The sequence below is a fragment of the Phacochoerus africanus genome, chromosome 9 (genome assembly GCF_016906955.1).
Source record: "Phacochoerus africanus isolate WHEZ1 chromosome 9, ROS_Pafr_v1, whole genome shotgun sequence".
Taxonomy (NCBI): domain Eukaryota; kingdom Metazoa; phylum Chordata; class Mammalia; order Artiodactyla; family Suidae; genus Phacochoerus; species Phacochoerus africanus.
In genome coordinates, this window is record NC_062552.1 from 110458222 (window position 1) to 110482754 (window position 24533).

General features: G+C 41.3%; 2 protein-coding genes across 2 annotated transcripts in view; both read left to right on the forward strand.

The window, feature by feature from the left end:
* The window catches only part of LOC125136763 (translation initiation factor IF-2-like), a 46182-nt gene extending 25002 nt beyond the window's left edge, over positions 1–21180 (forward strand). Inside the window, exon 4 of the mRNA XM_047797548.1 lies at positions 19645–21180. Coding sequence (XP_047653504.1) covers positions 19645–19665 — 21 coding nt within the window. The 3' untranslated portion in view covers positions 19666–21180. The remainder of the gene's footprint in view (positions 1–19644) is intronic.
* FLRT2 (fibronectin leucine rich transmembrane protein 2) overlaps positions 1–24533 on the forward strand; it is a 101193-nt gene that overhangs the window by 26511 nt on the left and 50149 nt on the right. The window lies entirely within an intron of this gene.

A 24533-nucleotide genomic window follows, 5' to 3' on the forward strand; every position in this document is an offset into this window, starting at 1 on the left:
AAATTTATTCTTAAGTCCATCAGTTCAGTCTTGTGAATATAGATGCTTTGTACTTGCATAAAACCATCGGGAATATACAGATGATTCTCTCAAAATTAAATTGAAGCAATAATAGGCAGTTCTGTCCTGGACATTTACTTTATTGTTGTTGTTGTTTTTAATTGACATCCTAGAAACAACTGTATGGATGTCATCTGCAGTATTTGCATTCTAAGAGAATGCCCACGGGGCTGTCGGAAATTATGTGTACATGGGTGTGGGCATGGCTTAGTAATTTTATTGGTAAGAGCTTAATTTAGGTATTTTGCTAACCTTTTGGTGAGCTCTAACCTATACCCCAAATACCCTGCTTTTTTCCTTTAAATTGGCCTTCAAGTGGTGCTCTATTAATTTTAAAATGTTAGTGATAAAATTCTATGGCTAAAAATATTGTAGCTTTAAAGACGGATTCAGAGCTGCAGCTTGGTCTGGGGACCACACATGTTCCTTGGAGAGGATCCATTTTCAGCCCAGTATGTTGCATATGCTCTGCTCTGCAGGGGTGCACTGATGCTTAGAGGCAGTTGTAGAAAGTGATTCACCTAGTCCTGGAGCCTGCACTCCTTAGGGTTCAGACATCCCGTCTCTTCCTCGTACTTGGTGGCCCTAAATATATTACTCGTCTCTCTGTCCCTTAGTTTTCTCACCGAGGGCACGAAGATAATGTCTGCTGAATAAAGTTGTTGGAAGGATTAAACGAATTAATATGAACAGTGTGCTTGGGACAGTGCCTGGCATGTGGTGTGTGCTCATTGAGTGTTAGTCATTACTCTTAGTTGTAAATGATGTTTTACTAGCCCAAGTTCTCTATCATTTATAACTGACCGAGTAAATGACTTTGTGAACTCTTCTTGTTTCCTAAGTGATACTCCCCCTGAAAAGCCCCACTGAGCCTCTTATTCATTTGGAATAATAAAACCTAACTTAGTGTTCTTTTTCAAAGCATTTAAAAAAAAATGCTTTGAAAAAGAATAGATCAACATTTTGTTTTGCAAATACTCAGTTACTAGCTTGATGATTCCTTGAGTGCAAAGTTCATATCATATTCATCTTAAAATAAATCCAAAACTCATAACCAAGTATTAAATGAACTGATGAATAAATTTGCTTAAATGAGTTTGTCCTTCAGTTTATATCATTATGAAGATGAGGTATTATTAGTAAGGTACCTAGGTATTCAAACAGGAGATGGGCTGGTTACTGTTCCTACACAGACCCAGAAAGTATACAAGTAAAAACAAAACATAAAAGACACTTCTCAGAATAACTTGTACATATCACTAGTTCATATTAAGAGGAAAATGACGTTTGTAGAAATAGTTGACCTGGAATTCTTTTTTGGGAAATAAAGGATATAACTGACTTTTGTAGGAACTCTGTCTTCCTGTGTTCTAAGCACAGACCATAAGACTAAAGACTCCCTGTAGTCTGGTAGTGTGTTTTGCTCTTGGAGTGTGTATGTCCTTTGTGTGTGTATGTGTGTGTTTTCAGTTAGGTTATGACGTCATTTTGTAAGCAGAACAAGAGGCTTGGAGCTCTCTTTGCCCCAAGGATTATACTCAAGTCTTTCAGGGAGTTTGTATTTTCACCTGCAGCTTACATACCCTTGCTTCAAAAGTGAATTTTAAAAATAAGTAAATGAGGAGTTCCCATTGTGGTGCAGCAGAAATGAACTGGCTAGGAACCATGAGGTTGCCGGTTTGATCCTGGGCCTCGCTCAGTGGGTTAAGGATCCAGCGTTGCCATGAGCTGTGGTGTAGATCACAGATGCTCTTGGATCCAGCATTGCTGTGGCTCTGGCGTAGGCTGGTGGCTACAGCTCCCAGTAGACCCCTAGCCTGGAACCTCCATATGCCGTAGGTACGGCCCTACAAAGCAAAATAAAAATAAAATAAAAATAAGTAAATGAAAACAAACAAAACAAACTGAGTAGGTAGAAAGAGAGAACTGGAGTCACAGCAAGGGGCAGTGCTCAGCTGATTTAAAATGAGAAGTAAAACAATGGCCGATGTTCCTGGATAAATGTCGATATGCATTATTAAATGAAACAGTGGTAAAATATAGACTGTCAGAAGCATTTCTCTTCTAGAGACATAGGGAGAATTGAAATGCACTTTCAAAGGAGAAGTCTTTTTCAGTGTTTCTTCAATCATTTTCTGTTTGAAGCTTTAATTACAGTGCTCCTTGCTACCTCCTCCTTTCAGTTTAAAATCACATCGCAAAAGAGAGGGAAGATGCAATTGCTCAGATGAGCAGCAGGCATCAGTGTTGAGGTGTTTATTCACCAGGGAGTTCCTGCTACCTGATTCCCCTCTAGATCAACATTTTGTTTTGCAGATACTTTTGTATCTTGTATATTGGAGTGTTTCTTCAGAGTGATTGCTGTGATGCTGCTATTGCCAGAGCAGTTAACAGCCTTTGGGAAATGATGTAATCTGAATTAAGGGCACTAGTCCTTCCCATCACATTTTATGGATCTGGTAATGTGGGTGGCTAGTGGCTTCCTAAGAGTTTAGTGTCTTCATCAAAGAAACCTATATTGTGTTAAATATATTAAAGCATATTTATGTGGCCAGATAGGTACACACATAGGCATACACACAGACAGGTACACATGCCTATGCCTACACATATACACCCACATATAATGTCATAGTTTCTCCTGCTGAAGATTTGGTTCCCAGCCCAGCTGACACCTGCTTTTTGAATAGGAGCTCAGCCTAGCAGTACAGAGGTGCAGGGGACACAGCCTCTGCCTCAAGTTTTCAGGATCTGTTGATAGATGGACAAAAGGGCAAGGTGTGGTAGTGGGGGGGTCTGAAGCAGATTAGAAATTGGGCTCATTTCACCTCTGGGAACCTGGGAAGGCTCCACAAGGACGTCACCTTTGAGCTGATCTTCGATGAAGGCACAGGAATCAGCCAAGCAGATAAGCAGTTCAGGTCTACCAGGAGAAGTAAGGAATTACTTTGGGGCTAAAATTTACACCAAAATGGAATATGAGTTTTATTCTTTTGTTTCCAAATAGTTCAGCTGTCCTTGGAATGCACTGCACGGAGGAAGGGGAGCCAGGGAGCTAAACCATAGTTGCAGATAGTAAAGAGTATACGTGATATTTAATACTTGTGTATGTATACATATATGTGCAAAATATTTGTACATACAAATGCAAATAATAAATACGTTATTTATAAAATCATTTTACACCTTTTGCTTTTTTCTTTTTAACGTCTTAGCAGCTCAGCGAGTTAGAGGAATAGGATCTTTAGTTTTCAGGTAAGGAATGGGAGGCTCACAAAGTGCTGTCACTTGCATAGGATCATGTGATTCCTTTTCCCTCCAGGGATGTCTTGGGACTCGCTGCATCCCCAGGTCCATGCTGCCCATTGCCACTGTGAGGTTAGAGGGCAGGTGACAGGCTAGATCTGAGACCCCAGGCTCCCCTCCCCAGCGTCAGCAGCATATAGTGGCTTTCCTGTCTCCATCGCTCTCGCTTCATGTTGAATGATGTGAATCTTTCCAACTGTCTCAGGAAGCCCTTAGGATTTGAGCAGCAATGTTGACTTTCTTGCAGCTTGGCCAGAGCTGCCCCCTTCTCTCTGCAGGGATTTAAACAGATCTCTTTGTGTTGCTTCCTCATTTCTGTACCCCAAAGTGCTTCTGCTGGACAGCCAGACTTTGTCTGTCCCAGCTCTGACTCCTCAGAGGATGGGTAGGTTTATCCATTTCTATTTTGGGTTTTACCTCTCTACCGAATGTGGGTCTGTACCTGCCTGAGTGTAACGACTTTGTTTTTCCTCATTTTTAGAGGTGAGACAGTGTGAACAGACAGTTCCTTGAAACAATGTCCAGGATCAGGAAGCACGAAGGAGAAAAGCATCTTAACCCATCAGAATTAGAGATGATATCACACACACCAAAAACTGACTCCTAATAAAGACAGTCTTCACACATCAACTCTATGCTATGTGACAAGTAATTTGTAGCAGCTAAAAAAAAAAAAAAAAAAAGTGGTTCAAGAGAAGAAAATTGAAAGGTGCTAGATGCAGTGTGACTAGTCAGCCTGCTCTTGGGCTCTGAGATGCTTGCGAGACATTTTAAAAAGTAAATGAAGAATGTTCTTTTCTCTCCTTTTCTTCTACAATTAGATCTTTTTTGACTATGAAAAAAAATGCAGAAGAGCAATTACGCTGCTGACTTAATTACTCTCCTAATTATAATGATAACCTTGTCACATTATCATAATTCCCCACACAGAAAATGCAAGCTCCAAACTGCACCAATATTTGGTAATTTTACCTTGTTCATGGCTTGCTGTTGATGCAGAGAACAACTACATTTTTTTTTTCCGCATGACTTCTCTGTTGCACGATAGATATTTCTTTGCCTCAGAAGCTGATAGTACATTCTGTCTAACGTGTGTGCCTCACCACCCGTGATTTCCATGCCGCTTTTTAACATCTCCTCGGTTTCAGAAGCGATCTCCTGAGCAGTATGTAATTCTCCCCTGGCTCTTTGATGGTAATAGGAGCTGTGAGTGTCTGGAGAAGGCAGCGCACAGCCTGGGGTGAGAAAGTAGCTGTTTATCAAGGTATCTTCCCATCTCAGTTTCTGTTGTTGTAAAATGTTACTGTGCATGTTCTGTGAGATTATATCCGAGAGGAATTTGTCAGCCATTGTCAACATACTGTAAGGAATAAGGATGCGTAGTATTCTTGCCAACTTAATTTCATTCTGCATTGCTTTGCCCTCATTTTCAATGAGACTGACTACAGGGACACTTGTTTCATGGAGCCATCTGTTAGGTTATAGATTGTGCAGAATGAGTGCTAGGAATATACTAGAACATTCCCAGAACCCCAGCAGGTAGAAGACAGGCTTCCTGATACATGGGTCTCGCCTGCATGGAAATTCTTTCTCCAGTTATTACAGCAGATGATACTGTTGACAGCGAATAACGTTGGGGAAAGGCGACCTAGTATATGATGATAACGTTGGAGGGAGATCACGTAGCCTCACGTCGGAAGCCTTTCCAGGTAGAATGGTAAATTTCTCTTATTTTACAATGTATAATAATATAATCCTGAAAATCATCAGTTCTTTTGACAGCCCCAGCCTTGAGTAAAATTACAAAATTGTGTCAGTTGTGGTTCTTACTGTCTTTGTGTGTTGTTATCATTCAGCCTTAGTGCTCCTCCAATCCCAGAGACACCTATCTTCACTTCCGTGGGACACTTCTGTGGCCATATTTCTATTCTGTCCTCAAGCTCTTACCAAGAAAACTGGTTTCAAGATAAGTTGGAACTCATTCCCGCTCTAGTGAATATGACTGACACCAATACTCAATATTTGTTTTTTGAAAGTATTTATATTTTAAAACAGTAAGTAGAGCCATGACCTAAAGGCAAATCCTTTCTGCAGTAGTGAATGCTTGGAACAGCTACTGAACAGCCGGGAAGAATATTCAAGAATAGAAAGGCGTCATTTCCTTCTGAGAGTTATCACTCCCCTGGGCAGTTTCTGGAGTCCAATCTGACTTAGGTTTCTCAAGGGACATTTCATTTCATATAGACATGGATATTTCTGAAATTCAAACCCAGAGTGATTGGAATGTTATGTAAACAGTGTGCATTGTGTTGTGTGATTCCTGGATGTTCATGCAGGACGTGTGGCAGTTGGCATCAAGACCACGTCTGAGAACAGTCTCTACCATTTTTTTTTGGCTGTAAGGCAGTTTGTTTGAGTTTTTGGAAACATAGTCTCCTCCTCTGTAAAGTAAGGTGAACAATACCAACTCATGGCTCTGTCCAGGGAATCAGATGAGGTGATAGAAATATGAAAGAGGGGTAGAAAGTAGATGGGGATATAATGTCAGCAACTTGAGGCTAATTCCCAACGCTCAAAGCTCATCCCTATTCCACCCATTTCTTAAAAATCAAGATGCGAGCTTTCTAATTTATTTCATAATTGTCTTAAAGATTGTGATGCTTTGGGGCATCAATTATTTCCCTGTTCTTTAGGGCATTCTTTAGGCAAAAACAGTTCAATAACAGGAAAGAATGCCGTCACATGATTGCATCATGTTCTTCAAAATGAAATCTATTGATGGTTGAACAGTATAAACAACAAGGAAGATAATCGGTCAGAGGGACCCAGGGGAAATGGCCCAATGAAATTAAACCAAGGAAATTTTATACCGTGAGAGAAAATCAATGGACTGTAACAGAACCCTGCAAGAAGAGAGAAAGCTCTTGAGTCCCAGAGACCCAGAGGTGACTGAAAAGCTGTGTGGACTAGAATCTGGACTCCTTGGTGTGCTTTTTAAAGACTCTCAACTGTGTTAAGTATGAGGATAAATAATAAAGAAACATTCTTTAATGTGTTTTTTTCTTACTTAAAGTTAGCCAGAAACATCTGGTAGAACATCTAGTCCTTAAGAGAAACATTTGCTGTTTTTTTTTTTTTTTAAGAATTATGGTTTTTTAGACAATGTTGTTCAATTTAATCATTGTATATGTATATGTTCATGTTCCCTTTTTTTTTTTTTTTTTTGCTGCACCCCCAGACGTTCCTGGGCCAGGGATCGAACCTGTGCCATAGTGGCAACCCAAGCCATTGCAATGACAATGCTGTGCCCTTAACTCACTGAACCACCAGGGAACTCCTAATGATTACAGAAGCCTTGTGAAATATGAACTATTACAGTTATGCCCAGGTGGCATAGCAGTTCCCTTTGTCACCAGGGCCATACAACCAGGAGGCTATTTGATTGGAATGGGACCAGTTCTGTGTGCTTCCAAAGTCTATGCTTTTCCCAAATGCCAGATGCATTGAATGCCCCCGTCACTACTTCATTTGTGACTGACATGTTTCAGATCTTCGGTTACCTCCAAACCCTAGTACCTTATGTGATTTTGGGAAAGAAAAACAAGAACAGAGTCGGGCTTTTCTCTCAAAAGGTATGAAATAGTGCTTACATTTTGTCCTGGATGGAGGGTGTGTCTGATATTTGTATATGACTGCATAGGTGGTAGTTGACTCTAAATCTCCAGGAAGATAGTAGGGTTAAAAGGAAGATGGGGTTGACACAGATAATAATCCCAGCATGAAAAGGTCTTTAAAAAAAGGATTTCCTATGTTTGAATGGACAGCTGGATGTAAGGGCATTGATCCCTTTCCTTCGATTGATCCATAAGATGATGTTATCATGGGAAGTATAGGGCAGGCAGGAGGGTTCACTCTTCAGTGCATTGGGCTCATGTTTACATGGCAGAAAGCCAAAGTGGTAGTTGGCAACCTGTTCTTCTTTATCTGATCATGAAGACTGTTATGGCCACATGACTCTTTTTTTCAGGTCTCATGGATTGATTTGGCTGTTGATTATGTATTGCTTGAGTTTGGGGGGATAGGTTTAGAAGCTTTAGTGGTTTTTTTTTTTTTTTTTTAACCCTTTGGTGAGTACCAATTTGGGAGTGTTAACAGGAACTCTAGTTTTCCTTATTTTGGTACAAATCGATTACCTTAGAGATATACAAAATAATAAAAAAATGTAACAAACAAAAGCCATCACTCCATGTATAGATAATTAAGAGCCAAAATCGCTACATGTCCGTTGGGCCAAATGTGTTTATGGAAGATCTGTTTGAAGACATGTTAACTTTGGCAGAAGTGGCTGGTTTTCTGAGTGTGCCATTAGACTCATAGGTAACACAAAAAGAAAGTATATGGAAGTAAAGTTTTGTGTCTTTTTGTAGACATGAGTACCACTACTGCAGAAAAATACTCCTATAGCTATCATGATGGAAACAAATGATACACAATTTAATGTAATAGTTCTTAAACTGGGCAGCTGTGCAAAATCAGCTCCTTCATCTATATGATGAGCATTATAATAGTGCTGATCTCAAGGGTTTTTGTAGTGATCAGGCTTGAGATTCTATCTAAAAGTGATTTGCAAGTTGAAGACAGTTATTCATGTATAAGTCCTAGTGGTGACTGTTATTCTGATTGTGTGAAGTGGTTCATACATTACGACATATTTCACGTGGCTTATCCTGTCTTGTCTTAAGTTCGTACAATAATATGCATTGAAATTTATTTCCTTTTGTTTAAATAAAATTGTTCTCCTATTTCCTGAATAGCCATGAATTAGTTCTCAATTGCATTCCTGGTCTTACCAGAAAACAAACAATTTAATTTTATAATTCAAGCAAGTCTTTGGCATTTAAAAATATTGCTTTCTCAATATTAAAGAGAATTCAAATTCTGGAATTGTTCAGATCTACCAAATTTATATGATGTAAAAAGGGAAATGGTTGAATATGCACTGGTTGTTTCATAGTGGAGATAATATATGTATCTTATGATCTCCTGTTTTATCTTGTTTCTGTCTTACCATTTCTATGACAGGAAGTAAAGAGTAGTGGAGTTATGAACTATGCCAGTCTTAGGAACAGAATTTATAAGATTTTATGTAGAACATTCAAGGCACGAAGCCACAGAAATCCAAAAGTCTTATTTTAAACTAGACTTCCCCTACTGTCATTTCCATGTCTTTCAGGGATCTTAGGAAAAAGGAAATGGGATACCCTACTTCAAAAATTGTTTTGTTTATTTTTGTTTTTATTGAGGTGAGGATAACAAAATTCTTCCTGGGCCAAATGTCATGCAGTCCACAGTGTCATGTATTGTTTTTGCATAAGAGAAGTGATACTAATATTCGCAGGATGGATGGAGTTATAAAAATAGCTTTTGTCATAATATCACTTGTGTGCTATTACTTTTCTCGTAAGCACTCTGTCACATTCACTTTCAGTTAAAATGTGGCTATGAGACAAGTGGCTTCTGCAGTTGTTTTAATGGGCTGGGTGTAAAAACAGTGCCCTTGATGGAGCGCTTCAGAGGGTCATGTAGCATCTAAAATGCCAATAGTTTCTTAATCTGATGAATAGGAATATTACCACCTCTGCAGTACACGCCTAGCTAGTGACTGAATTTTTGTTTATTTTTTAAATTTTCAGATGATTTCAGGAACCAACCCCACAGAGATAGATTAAGATATAGATACTTGAGAGTCCTTGTGCTCAGGTTATTGGTTTTAAACACAGGCTGTTAGCTTTTTTAAAAGGCTTGCTGTTTGAGGTTGTCATGCTCAAAAGACACTTGGAAATAGCATCACAAGACTCCTAGATTGAAAGAGCCATTGCAGATCATGAAGGAAAATGTACTTGACATGTGACACTGCTGTATTCGTACCTATTGAATCCATGGGGCCTTGGGAAGGTTTAGAACCTCTAATGGAATTTATTACACAATGCCTACCAACCCGCCATATCTTAAGGGAGAAAAGCCATTGCTTTGTTAGTCCTCCAGACAAAGACTTTACTACTTTCAGTAGAGGACGAATAAGCAAAATGCACCAGTTTTTGGAAGATGCTCCCCCACCCCTAATCACTAGAATAAGAACGATGGGTCTCTGCTTTCTGCCAGATCTTCTAGGCTGTGCTGACAAATTAATCAGGATAGGAAAATGTTAAGTTTAGGGAAATTTGCAAATGCTCCTGTACCAGCAGTAGTTTTCTCATAAATTATCCCAATGATTCATACGATAGAGACTAGAGGACAAAATAGGATGTACCCGGACAGAAATCCACTTTCCTGTTGGCACTTGCCCAGTTCACTGCGGTTGAGTGCCCTAAAGAGTGCACATGCGTCAACAAGCAACAGTCTCTAGATTTATCACAGGGAACAAAAATCAAAATATTGTGGCCCAACTACTCTGAGGAGCCATCATGGGTCAAGGAGGACAGTATTCACTGCATGAATTATTATTATTATTGTTGTTGTTGTTATTATTACCACGTTCAAGAGAATCATTTTTCAGCCTTTAGGATAACACTTGGTAAATTCTCAAGTCTCAGCCTAAAGGAACTGCCACCACCACTCCCATGATGTGTGTGTGTATGTGTGTGTGTGTGTTTAAGATGGGTATGTCTTCGCTATTTTGGGAAAATTCAGTCTTTAGTGTTGTTCCATATGCATGGTAGGCTATTCAGAGTTTATATTCCTAGCCTAGTTGTAAGGAGAAAAAAATGTCATCTGGTGGCTGAGAAATAGTTGCAATGTGGCATCCTATCAAATCTTTGGCATGACTGAAAAGGAACAGATCCTTTCAATGTATCAGCTTCCCAGGCATGAGCCAAGTGTAAACATGTTTCAGTTTGGTCGTTTGTGAATTAGTCATAAGGAAAAAACAGTCCATTTCTGCCAGATGAAGGGTCGTACAGTGCAGCACTTTAGCAGTATTAATATTTGTATTGTGACTAAAAAGTGAAAAGAGTGTCCACAGGTCACCAGCATTTCTCATGATTCAACCAGCGTTGTTGGAAGTTGGAGGAAGGACACATCTATTGGAATCTATTTAAACAAAAACATGTGTGGATGCCTGCACTCCGTGGTAGTCTTTTTTAAGGGAGCAAGAGAAGGTGTGTGCAAACACAGCCATAAATTGGGAGCCGGATAGTGGATTTGAACTTTTCGGAAGTGGTTGGACCCAGCCCAGTTCAACTGCCGCATTTGCCAGGTCCCCTCAGAACTGCCATGAATACCTGGGCAGTGTCTTGAGCATCATGGTACGCCCATGGTTGGTTTGATGCCTGCACGTAGTAGAAACGCCAAAGGTATTTGGAAGCCCAGAGCTTCCTTCCACATACTTCCTCTCTTAGACCAAAACAGAACTTTCCAAGAAGACGCACACTGTCCATATGTCATATGTGGGTTTGCCCTGTTGCCACGTTATGTGGATTAAGAGCCTGAGTTCATAACTCAGGCTTGTCACTCACTTGCCTAGGAGCCTGGGCAAGGTCCGTTATCACTCTGCCTCAGTATCTTTCTCTATGCAATGCAGACAAGGATGTTATCTACTTGTAGGGTTGTGGTGAGAATCGAATGACTTAATATCTGTACAGCGCTGGGAAGGGAACCTAGCACAGGGCAAATGACTGAATACATTTTGTTTTCCTGCAAAGATCAGGGGAAGGTTCAGTTAAGGTCTGTGAACAGCCCAGCTTACCCTCCTTTCCACAGGTGGATTGCAGAAGGCTTGTGCCGTTTCTCGTAGAGCAAGGGGTCTTACTCCTTACTCAGAGATTAGCCATCTCTGTCCTCCTCATGGTGGGTCCTTCGAGAAGGTGCCCCTTTCCTTTCTTTACAGGGGGACAAGGAAATGAAAAAGCAGTAGGTGCTGCCTCTGTTGTAGAACCTCGTTGACCTGGGGAAGGAGGGGGCTGGGGGAGGACTGTGGGCCTTCGAGGCAGAGCACCTGGTTTTTGTTCCAGGCCTGCCCTCAGCAGGTCACTCAGTTTCTTACTGAATGGAGTTCCTCTGCCCTGGTCGGACAATGGAAGGGCTTACTGTGAGGTGGCTGAATGCTGTAATTAAAAAGGTGTGAGGGAGACAGTGGTACCCAGTCCGTGGTCATTGCTAGGTCTGTGTCCAACTGAATTTAATTTTCCTTCCTGTAGAGTATAGACTGAGATTTTCCTTACAAATAATGCTCACTTTCAGGAAGCTTGGAGCAGCTCTGCATCAAATGGCATAAAAGACAGTGATTGAGCTCCACAGCAGCTTACCTGCCACTTCTTTTGTCTTTTCTTCGTTTCCGTGAACTTCCTGAGGGATCCTGCCCTCCCTCCCCCCTCCATTCATGAGGGTGACTCACCGTGGAGACCCACCTTGGCTGCTCCCTCCTCCTAGTTTTGGGCTCTTTACCTTTCTCCTTTTAGTTAGTTGACCTTTTGACATCCATTTTCATGGTCTGTAGAATGGAGAAGGCTCTGATGACTTCCGAGGTTAACGGGCATGGGATGGAAGGGTCTAGCACAGTGCCTGGTATGTATTAACAGCTTCTCTCTGTTTCTCGTTTTTTCCATCCCCTCCCATCCTCTCAGCCTGTTGTTTTAAGGATTTTCGGGTCCGTCTTTTTATCTTAGAAATTCCAGATGTGATACTAATTGATGACTAAATCTTATCGCAATAAATAGTAACATTGTGACAATAACTTCCCAGCAAAAATAACCCATCGCTGAAAAGAAGGGCTGTAGCTATGGTGGGCTTTATGGAAGGACTGTACTCATGGCGGGCCTTTTGGACATTGTGGCAAACCATTGAGGGCTCTGTGGGGAAAAAGGAGGGCACTTCAACCACTAGAGGGGATAATCATTTTGCCTTTGAGCCGTGTTCTTGGATTTCCTCTGGAAAGAAAAGAGGAACTATGTCTGCCCAGCACCCTGTCATTACCCCCCATCCTTAGCAGCAGACCCTCTGTTAAGATGACCCCTGTCAATGCAGGTTTCCCTTCTCTAGGCTGGAAGGAGACTGGGGCCCAACAAGGTCTTCTGGTTTCCTGGACTGACTACGAAATGGCATCAGGGGCAATAAGGAATGTGGAACCCACTGTGGTGTCCTCTGTGCTAGATGGCAGACCAGAGCAGGGCAAGGACAGCAGGAGGATGAGATAATTTCCTGTAGCCAAAACCACCCCGAACACATTTAACTTAGTTCTTAGGAAGAAACATTACAGCATAGCGACCCAGTCTTATATGAGTGTGTGCGTGTGTGTGTGCGCATATGTGTATACACGCATATACTTTTTCTCAGACTGTCTTCCATCATGTTCCATCCCAAGAGATTGGATATAGATCCCTGCGCTATACACAGTAGGACCTCCTTGCTTATCCATTCCGAATGTAATAATTTGCATCTCCAGCAGAAATTGGTACAACATTGTAAATCAACTATAATTTAAAAATATATTAAAAATAAAATTAAAAATAAAAATATATTATTCAGAAAGCAAGCAAGCCAGAAAGAAAAACAGTAGAAACAAAGATTGAATAGGAATCAGGACGTTGCGCGTGTGCCATGGACTTCTAATAAAATTCTGTAGACAGACACAGAAAGGAGGGTGTTTGAAGAATTTCACATGAGGTGTATTTTGTCTTTGAGCCCTTTGGTTGCCACAGTTTGTTTGGGTTTTATCAGAGCTACTAAAAAAATACATTTATCTTGCTGAACACCAATGAGGCAACGCCAGAATACCAATCTTGCAATAATGTTATTAAAGCATCCCCCCCCCCCCCCCCGATGCCTTTGGAAAGATTTCGCATTAGCAATAAAAATCCTCATGAGTGCTGTCGTTACCAAGATGTTTTCTTTTAAAAGTTTGGGCTGGTTCAATTTTGGGATCATGCTAATTAAATGTGACAGAGAGTCTTAGTGGCATTTATAAGATGTTGGTATGTCCATTTCATCTGCTACTGTATTCTTTAAACAGGCTTTCTCCAAATGGGCATATCATCTTTCAACCTTAGAAAAAAATCAAGAACAGGAAATGACAAGCTTTCACACCAAATAAGACCATGTATCACTACAGCCCTGTTCTTAGCTTCCGATACTGACAGCCATCACCCAGGAGAGTAGAGTTGTCATTTTGACCTAAATTATACCTTGGCACCTTTAAAGGCATTCTCTTGTTCCAATGCCAAGTTTGCATTGAATATTGAAGGTGAAAGCCTTTGGTTTTCCTAGGTTTCAAACTCCAACTGCAGGTTGGAATCCATGTGCGGCTGTTGTAAACCATGCAGTAGATACATAGAACATTGAACGTGTAATAACTGAATGCTTTCCATTGTAGGCATTAGGATTCATAGTTTTACTTTCTTACCTCAACCTAACCACAGTAGTGGAAGAGCACAATGAATTCACATTTAGAGGTTAATTGTTTTCTAAAACATTGCAGAGATGTGCTTTGATGTAGTACATTTAATGAAAGAGCAGAGAGTGAAGGGCAAGGTTTTAAGGAATTCTTTATGCTTCTGTTTTCCCTTCACTTTTCATTACTTCCTTGAAAACAGCTCTGGTATCTTCACGTAGTCCATTATGCTTATTTTCATTGCACTCTGCAATGAGTGAAGAGTTTAGATTTTGAAGCATTTGTTGCTTCAAATGTGTGCAAGACCCATCTCTTAGGCAAGTATCTGTTTATGGCTCTCAGTAGTACTGTGATTGGGTGGTATGAGGTAGTTACAGTGTATCTTGGGCTCTGGTGACATTCTAAGGATTTGGAACCCAGGGCTTTTCTTCATCTAATTTGTTCAAGGCTGAAATTATTTAAAATAGATACGCTTTTATTTCATCACAGGATGCTGTCTGCTAAGGTTTTTCTCTAGAAGAGTACGTAATTTTAAAAGACAGCAGGATGTTAGCTTAGGGTTGACTATAATGTATTTCTATTCTAAAATCTCTTTTAAAATGGAAACTATCGCCCTCTTCATATATATTAGTTTCATAAACTTTAACAAACTTATAAATATACATTTTTAACAAAAAGGGAATTTCTGTTATGGCTCAGTGGTAACAAACCTGACTTGTATCCATGAGGATGTGAGTTCAATCCTTGGCCTTGCTCACTGGGTTAAGGATCTGTGGTTGCCATGAGCTGTGGTGTAGGTGGCAGATGCAGCTCGGATCTGACATTGCTCTGGCTGTGGTGTAGGCCAGCAGCCGCAGCTCCAGTTTGACCCCTACCTGGGAACTTCCATATGCTGTGGGTGCAGCCCTAAAAAGAAGAAAGAAAAAGAAATATTAGGAGGCCAAATAGTGCCTAGTACGAGATTTTACTTCAGTGGTACATGTTTGGCAGTTTAAAAAGTATAACCCCGTGGATGGGGTGATTGATGGGGACATGAGGAAGGATGGTTTATCTAATCTCTGGGCTCTTCCCTTTCATTGACATGTGAAAAGCTTATATTACAGATTGGTTAAAAAAAGAGAATCAAAGGTAGTCATTAATCATCTGGTATTGACTATTTCCTTGACTTTCTTAGCATCGTGGAGTGGGAAGAATTATGACAAGGCTGACTGGGGTGAGTCCACTGGGGCAGAGCCATGGAGGGGCTCTCCTCTGACTCAGTGCCTTTGATATTCAAAGACCACAGTTGGCATCTTCTTTTCTTATCAAGTGTCTCTTTTTTTAAATTTTATTTTTATTAGAGTGCAGTTGATTTACCGTATTGTGTCGATTTCTGCTGTATAGCACAGTGACCCAGTCATTCTTTTTCTCATGCTATCTTCCATCGTGTTCCATCCCAAAAGATTGAATATAGTTCCCTGTGCTATACAGTAGGACCTCATTCATTATCCATTCTAAATGTAATAGTGTCATTTATTAACCCCAAACTCCCAGTCCATCCCACTCCTTCCGCTTCTCCCCCTTGGCAACCACAAGTCTGTTCTCTGTGTCCATGCGTCTGTTTCTGTTTCGTAGTGACGCTTGATCTGGCTTGCCGAAGTTCTTAGAGCCTTCTGTTTCCCAAGGCAGCCAGGTAAACCACGTGTCCAGAGATGCCATTGTTTTGCAGTCAGTAAAATGGAAATATGTGTGTGTGTGTTTGTGTGTGTGCGGAGCAGGGCATGCTAGTGCCAATTTCTTAGGACTTTATATAATCTACAATCAATTTTATCTAATCTATGCAATCCCAAATCTTTTTTGAGTGGAGCATTGAGAATGATTATTTTATTATAGGACAGTGGTTTAGTCCTGAAGCACGCAATAAAATGTTGAGAATCACAGGCCTAAAAAGCAATGGTCCAATTTTTGTGCCTGACATTCAGTACTGCAAGCAACATGGATTCTGTGCTATATAATCCCAAAGTCATCACTTAGCCCTACGTTTTCTCATTTCTGCGGCTATCCTTGTATCTTAAACCTAGGATTTCCTCTTCTCTGCTTATCTAAATCCTACTTTCAAGGCCAATCTCAACTGGCTTATCTTCCATGAAGAATTCCCAGCCTCTTTTAACCCAGGCAGTTCCCTTTCCCTCTGAGCTCATCCTCATTGTTATCAGTTCCAGAACGTGTCTGACTGTTCATCAGCTATACATCAACTGCCTTTGTATTTTATGTTGTCCTTTTGTTGTTGTTATTCAGCCTTATTCACCATCATTTCCATTAACTTCTTTGTCAACCAGATATGTGCTCTATTCCCAACTAAGACATGGCGATCAGGGCAGAAGGTCTTAGAATGTTTCGTATTATCTGCATCAATTAATTGAGTCCCATGTTCATGCTGGGGTTCTTTTTAAGTATATATTGGTTCATTGATTATAACACAGTTATGTGCAGACAGTAAGTAGGTTTTGATACTCTTTTCTAGTTCATTTCTCCTGCATGTGGCTAGGCACAGAGTTTGTGGCTGAGTATTGGCAAATATATGCAGATGGTCTGACCCATTGCACCCACAGAAATGCACACTCTTGCTTCTCCTTTTTCCCATGTAGTGAGCAGATGCTGTGCCCTATGCTATGTGCTTCACACACATTCATTTATTGAATCCTTACAGGCCCTTTCTGAGTTAGCTGTGTTACATTTGCCAGATGCCTAAAGAGCTCAGAGAGTTTGAATAACCTGCTCTAGGTCTCAGGGCCAGTCAAGATGGAACTTGGATTTGAATGTAGGTCTGAGGAAGTCTCAAGAGAGAGCTCTCATCCCTACTTTCCACATTACTGAATTTCTGCTGCATGCAGATCCATGCTTCCATGCTAGCTTTCCAGTTCCTGACCTTCCTAATCACTGATTAGCCACCGTTTTTATGGTAAAGCCTTTCTTTGGCTGAGTCATCCTTTTGGTTGTTTGGACCTCATAGTTACTGACCCAGGATTGTCAAACATAGCTTCCTTGCAAGGGCAGTCATTATGAATTGTACATGGAAGGATGGGTGGGGAGTTACTGTAACTGGCTAGTGTATCGCCGAGAAGAAATTCTGCTGATGGTAAGAAAAGGAAACACTTCCTCCTCCATCATTCCCGTGCATTCACAGACAACACACACACACACACACACACACACACACACACACACACACACACACACACCATATCCTTGGAAGCAAAAAGTAATTGAGCTTTCTTTTTGGTGAAGAACGATTAGATTTTCCTTTACTTGCTTTTAAGGCTTTGCTAGCATTTACTGATACAGTGAAGAAGCAGCTTACACTTGCTGAGATAATTCTTGATTCAAATGTGGATTTCTTGATGTAGATTGTGATTGGACCGTTACACGGTAGCAAAGGAGTTTACACATTAGCTAAGGGTAGAGGAATGTCTCAGCTCCTTCTGTTGGGTGTGCCAACACTTTCAGCTGTTCAAGAAACAGGATGTAAGGAGGAATTGTTTAGAAATGACAGCCTGGGGTGAATTCTGGCATCAGGTGTCAGAGATTCTATTCTTGGTTGTGCCTTTGGATTGCTTATTCGGAGTGAATGATTTTCCCTGCGTCCTCATGTGGGTAATGAGGAAGTGGTCCGTATTTTCTTAACCAGGATTTCGGTTTATGTTATCTCCTTTTGACCTTCTCAAGTTAACCCTATCTTAAGATTTAAGACATCTGAGCCACCTCTAAAGCCCTAATGGAGTGATTTGAACCATCAAAGAAGCCTGGCTTCCTGTGTCTTCCTCAATATTTTTATTAGTCTAGGTTAAAATAGACGTTCTCAAGTGTGTATGCATCTAGATGCATCTGGAAATTCGTAAATACAGTGATGCCTGGCCCACAGGAGACCTGATCGCTCAGGGAGGGGCTCAGGAATCTGCATTTTCTAAGAGCTCCACAGGAGACCATGAAGGACACTAGAGATTAAGGACCTCTGGTTGTACCCTTGACCAGTGCAACAGTAGTTCATTCGAAATTTGCTCATACCTGCTTGATTGTTCTGTTATAGGATTAATAGATAAAACAAAAATGCAGGATGCCAGGTTAGGTTAAATTTGAATTTCTGATAAATAGTGAATATTTGTTTGCCAGCATAGGTCCCATGCACTATTCATATCTTATTTTATCTTACGTGGCAGCCTTTTGTGCTGTAAAAAGCCAGAACAGTCTTGGTTCCTTCATGAGTGTTAATACCAAGGGGTCAAAAAGGATCCTGAGACAACAAGAGGTTCGTGGAGGCTTTGGTACTGCTCGTTAACTTTATCTTGAAACTTTCGAGGACATTATGTTAGAAAGAAATTTGAATATGCCTTTTTTTATCTTTCATTCATTTTTTTGTCCCTTTATGCTGCATCTTGCCAATGCTGCATTCACTTTTATCTCTAAAATAAATTGAAGCCCTTTTATTTTTAAGTGCCAAGGAATCTAGCCACATGGCTCCTATTAAACCATCACTTCATGAGGAAATTTGTTCCAACGTTTCTCTTGTGGCTACAGCTACCTTCTCCTAAATTGCAGAACTTTATTTTGATGACACTTGTGAGGAATCTAAGACCTCCCCATTGACTACTTTGTTGTCTTCCCAAATAGTTACTCTTCCAAATGGAATATTTTCCACTGCCTCTGAATTGTGCCTCTGAAATTACCCAAGGCATACCAGCTAAGGTAGGAAATGAAACCCTTGACCCTGTTCAAGAGCAGACCAGGTCATGGCCAACACCACAAGATTCACTTTCACTGCAATTGATCTCCAGGTACCACCCACACTTAGTATATAGACTGACACAGCAGAAAAGACCTGTGGCCATTAGGTCAGCACATATTTTCACTTTGGCTTTTATTGAATAAGTTATCAGATGTGGTTTTTCTGTGCTCTTAATGGGCACACTTGTCTTGTGAATATGGCATTACTAGCACAGAGCCCCTAATAGGTGGTTGTGATTGCCAAGGAAACAGTTCAGCTGACTGGACCCAAGCTTTTCATCATCTGAAGGTTGTTTATTCCCAACCTTTGATCTGGGGCATTTTTACCGTCTCAATGAGTTCTAGAAACCTGGACTCAAATGATCCTACACAGTCCTTGGGTCTAAACAGCCTGAGGTCCATATTGAGTGGGTACATTTGCTATTTCTGGGTACCTTGGAGCAGAGTGCGCGTGGGTAGAACCAGGGATTCTGTGACTTAAAACCCCATTTCCCACTTTCTGGGATTGATGACAGTTTATTCTTTTTCTTTTTATAGCCAAACCCATGGCATATGGAAGAAAGCAGGCCAGGGGTCAAGACAGAGCTGTAGCTGCAGGCTTCGCCACAGCCACAGCACCACCAACACCGGATCCGAGCCGCATCTGTGACCTGCCCCACAGCTCGCAGCAACACTGCTTCCCTAACCCACTGAGTGAGGCCAGGGATCAAACCCGCCTCCTCATATAGACAACATCGGGTCCTTCACCCACTGAGCCACGATGGGAGCTCCAACCATTTATTCTTATTGAAGTACTTCTTCAAGTTCAACAAATATATGCCATTATCTCTGTGTCCCCCTCAAAACATTATTTCAGAATGGACAGAAGGGTTCTGCAGCTCAAGAAAGGAATGTGTGTTCAGATTGATTCACCTTTTTTTTGTTACGTATGCGTAAGTTAGGCGACAGGTGGGGAAATGAAAGTTCTCTGCCCTGGGATGGGACAGACACCTCCGGCTCCAGCATGGCAAATCCCCTGCAAAGGGTAGCTAAATGGAGGAAAGAGAGATGAACACTTTGGATCCCTGAGGCTTTGAACCAGAGTTTACAGCCTGTATGGAAAACCGTACCCCAGATTATACTTCTTCCCACAGGGCAGACGGGCTAATGAATGAACGACTTGCAGCAGCAATTTCAAGCCTCTCTAAGAGCTGCAGAGAGCGAGCGGGTGCAGGAGGGAAGACAGAATGAGGCCTCCTTTGTTCCACGTGAGCCACCTTCTAGTCATAGTTCCGCTGCTAAGCGCCTGTACTTTGGAGCGTCAAATTGTTCATCTGTAAAGCAGTGATAATACCACTACTTGGCGGGGCTAGCCAGAAGATTAAAGCCAGTTATATATGTTAAGGGCTTAGCACAGTGTCTGGGAGGGACGTGGCTTTCAAGGAGTTCAGCAAACCTTAATTCTCTCTTGCCTCGAAAACTATTTGCGAGGGCATATTCGAGACTTGGCAAGAACGCTTATTGCACCGAGGCTTTAAGTGATTATTCACGACCCTGTGTATTTATACTCTGAGCTTCCTCTGATTAATAATCTACCACTGAGGTCACCAGTGACCAATCTTGAGCTAAACTGATCTTTTTACTTGCAATCTGGGCTGTATTTGAAACTCCGGCTGTGAGAGGCAGTCTCAGAAACTCATGACCAAACCCTCAGTCATCGGGATTGCTTTCAGATTTGCTGCTATGTGAATTATCTGTATTTTCTTCTTTTCCTTTGGGGACAAGAGCATGTATTTTCCTCACCGTGGCTTCGAATGCCTCAAAGTATTTGGCTGTTTTCCTCTATTTGGGCATAGAGGCAGGGATGTTATAATTTGTCTAAAAGTATTTACTGTTTCCCAACAGCAGAGAGAGTGCCTTACATTTAGAAAGTGCTAAAACATTATCATTGTTTTGGGTTCGGTGCTTGCAAACTCAGAATGTTCCATGTTATTAAAAGCTTTCAACACCTTCTTTTCTTTCTTTGAAAAATAATCAGCATATCGCCTCTAGCATTCTTTCAAGGAAAGCCAAAGACTGTGTTTTCTAACTTCTGAAAACCAAATTCCTAAAGCAATGGCAGCACAAACAGCTTGTACCTTTTGCAAGTATGCTAACAAGTCATGTATTGGTTTTGTTTCCAGATGCATTTCAGATTTGCAGCTCTCCATATTCAAACTAATTGCTTGCTTGATGGTAGAAATACTTTTGCATCTGAGAAAGGGCATCATCGACAGCCTTCCAGAATGTTCCAGATATACCTCCAGGAGCACTGACACACTGCTCAGAGAGAGCTGCTGACGGTCAGTCCGAATCCTTGACACGAAATTCACACAATGCCCGCATGTTTTATATGTCTGTCTAGAAAAAAATGAAAAGCCAGCTCTGTCCATGTGAGCTCCTGATCTTAAATACAGTTATGCCTCTAAATATAGCTCAGGACATTTGTCAGCGAACTGCGAAGTTCTTGTTAAAAATAAAATGGAAATTCAAATCTCAAAATAAATAAGGAGCGATTTGTAACACATTGCCTGTTTTTCATTTGGGTCTGGCAAATCTGAGGCCTGTGGAATGCCGTTGTGGGTGACCCCATTTAAATAATTATTCAAAGGCTCTTGAATCTGCTGTCTCCTTTTGCTGTTGGTGTAGAAAACTACAAAGCTGAATCGATTCTTTTAAAATGTATTTTTATATTTTGTCAATAGGTATAAAAAGGGAGGAGAGGAAGTGAAATGATTCATTTTAAATGACGTATGAATCCATTTTCTCCTGCAATGCTCTTACAGAACTCCTGTTGACATTAAGGGGAGTCAGTGCATGGAGAGGAGAATTCTAGTCACAAGCCCAGTGCTGCTGTCTTTAAAAAGAGATGTACAGATTTTTATTAATTCTCTGCAGCCGCGCTCCCTGTTGAGATTCTGCTTTCTAGCCAGGGTACCATTTTTCAGTTTATTAGCCTCTGAGGACCGTGCCCTGCCTTCAGTATGCATGTTCTATATCGACTGCTGTCAACAGGACTTGGCTGAGATGGTCAAGGACAGACTTGTGCCTTTTCTCAGCAAAAATGGCAACCACTGCCCTGAGAGAGTTTGTCACACTGTGAGTTGAGGAGGAAAGGGCCAGAGGGTTTGAATTTCGCTTGTGGTGTTGCCTATTTTATCTATACACAAAAGCACACCAATTTGTTCATTTAAAAATATATATATACATGGGCATCTATTTCTTTTTCCCTTCCATTCTATGTGTAACCAGAACGCTCCTAAAACATTCCACTGCAGCAGCTTTTGTGATTTATGCCAGGAAAAAAAAAAAAAAAATCCACGGGCACGCCGTGTTAACTAGGCAGTGTAAAAGCATATTGCAAACATTATTATCAGATGAGAACATCTTTATAAGTCCATAATCATTTTGAATAATAATGGCAGCAGTAACAAGGATAACCGATGGATGATAAACCAAGAATGGATGGCTAAGTGGCTGTCTCTAAGAAGTCACCTTGTAAATCAGAGGCAGAGCTGAAGGGAAGGAGGGAGGCATTGGCCTGACTTCCAGGCAGAGCCTCCAGCCCCTGTCAGGAACAAAGCAAATAGATGCTGCAGCAAAGTGGGGGAACGTGAGGGTTGAGGAATGTAGCAAACTGTTTTAAGAAAGTTTTTGGCTCTTTCACCTCTTTATTTTATATAGCTCAATACAGCAATACGGGAGCATTCTTTTGCAAGTATCACTTCAGGTTATTGACATGCTCAAAGTTACAGACAGCTTTATTGGAGGGTGACCTACGGCTGCCTTGCTATTGCAGGAATAAATTGAGTCTCAATGACATCTGGACAGCCATCCTTGCCCCCTAAATCCAGTCTGACTCTCCAATACCTGGGATCTTCTTGCAAACCTGGAATCTGAATAGCAGAAACACATCCCTCCCAGTTGGAATCTCTTCCCTTTTGATCTGCCCTGGCAGCCTTGATAGAAATCAACTTTTGGAAACACTTTGAATTCTTTTTTTTTCTTTTCTTTCTTTTTTTTTTTTTTTTTTTTTTTTGAGCTGACCAACCTCTGAAGTGACTCTCCACTCCTCCTCCACCTTCCCGAGGAATAAGGTCCCCCTTCCAGCTGGCTTGAGTGAACCTCTTGCTCCCCCCCACCCCACCCCAGTCTCCTTTGAAGTCAGAGGATGCTATGCAGTGGCTGATGGGAGCAGGGAGGTGGAGGGGAGGAATGAGGGCCGGCTGAAATCCATGTTGCTCCCTGCAATTCCAGGTTTCTCCTTCTCTGCCTTTCTAAAATATATATTTACTTTTATTTTGAAAGGCGTATCTTCTCTTGGCGAAAGCAAAGACAGAATTATTCCTGGGTTTGAAGAACACCACCAGAGTCAGCCTGTTTATGCAGAGTTGACTGTAACCAGCAGCTGCCACCCAAGCCACTCGTGCCAGGACTTGGAAATTGGAAGGACACCCATTCCATGTAGGCTTAGGTTATTTCAGGAGGGGAGGAAAGCTGGGAGGTATCAGAAAGTGTATAAATGAATCCCGAGGCTCGCTCTTCCCTCGTATCTCATTTTCCAGCTCCTTGGAGAAAGTTACCTCTCAGAACCTCAATTTTCCTTATCTGTAAAATGGAAATGAAACTCTTAGCTCACGAGGTTGTTTGGAAGACTGAAGGATGTAGTGTTCTTAAGCCCTTTATGTAGTTTTCAGTTCATCGAACCTTCGTCGTTATCAGGATCCTATTTACGGCACAGTACATATCTGTTGAATATGTATAGATAGGGCTCTAGAGGATAAAAATGGACAGAGTTCTCTTTGAAAGTAACACCAGTGAGGTAATAATGAATCTTCTTGTGTAAACATGCATCAATAGCGATATGCCGGATTAGTGGAAGGTGGTTATTCAATGTGTATGTCTCCTGTTGGGACTTCCTAAAACCAGTAGGCATCAAAAAGGATGCCTGGGTCCCGTGTAGATTCGTCCTTGAACATCCACCAGTCTGGTTTGGGTTGTCTCCGTTTCGTCACTCAGATTTGCATCTTGTCTTTCTTTCTGTTTTTAGTTGTTTGGATTTCTCCCAAAGTATTTGTGGCTAAAATTCCTTTTTGGACTCTGCGCTGCCTTTTTTACATAAGCTTTGGATTGGAATCAATAGAATGTCAAGATGCCAGGCACATTCAGCCTAATAGCAGGTGGGTGTCTGCTGGACAGTGTGCCTGCTTTGCCTGACAGTAGCAAATTTAGGCCTGAATTAATGAGCCGAGGAAGGTAGTGTTGGGGTGGCAGGATTTGTGCAGGGTTTTCAAAAGTAATTTCATTTTCTCCTTCTAATGGGTTGTGTTCACAGCAGAAATATGTGCATTCATCTTTGTATGTGTGTGTGTATGTTTATTATAACATGGAACTGATTTATTCTTGGAAAATAATATCTACACAGACCGAAAAATCTGGCTCATGTACCTAAATAGAATTTTGTTTAAGTTAACAGTTTCTGTCTGTTTCATGATCCAGGAGAAGAAAACATTCAAATACCAAGTGAATCACTGAAGTTTTTGTTTATGCTTGTTAGGATCCATTCCTGTTGTATTTGGGGCTAATGTCTGAAAACAGCAGGTCCACAGAAGGAGGTCACCTGGGGTGGTGGGGGAAGAAATGGGGCTGTGTGGTCAGACACTACATTTGAATTTTGCTTCTGCTGCTTAGAGGATGTTTAGCATTGAGCAAACCTCCTGCCTTTTGATTTTCTTTTTCCTCTGGAGTAAAACACAATTACATGCGGAAAGGCAGGGAAAGTTTCTGGTGTACGTCTTATGCGTCCCTAAGTGGTACTTGCCAGCTCACCAGTAGAAATGGAAGACCATAGCAATGGTTCTGCTTTCTTCCACGTTTATGCTTCAGCTGCTTTTGTTTTTCACACCCTGTATCTTGCAACAGGCTTTCTCCTGTTTCTGCTTTTCATTTCAGATATAAACTCTGGAACCCAGGCCTTCTAATCCTTGACCACAAGTGCCCTTTA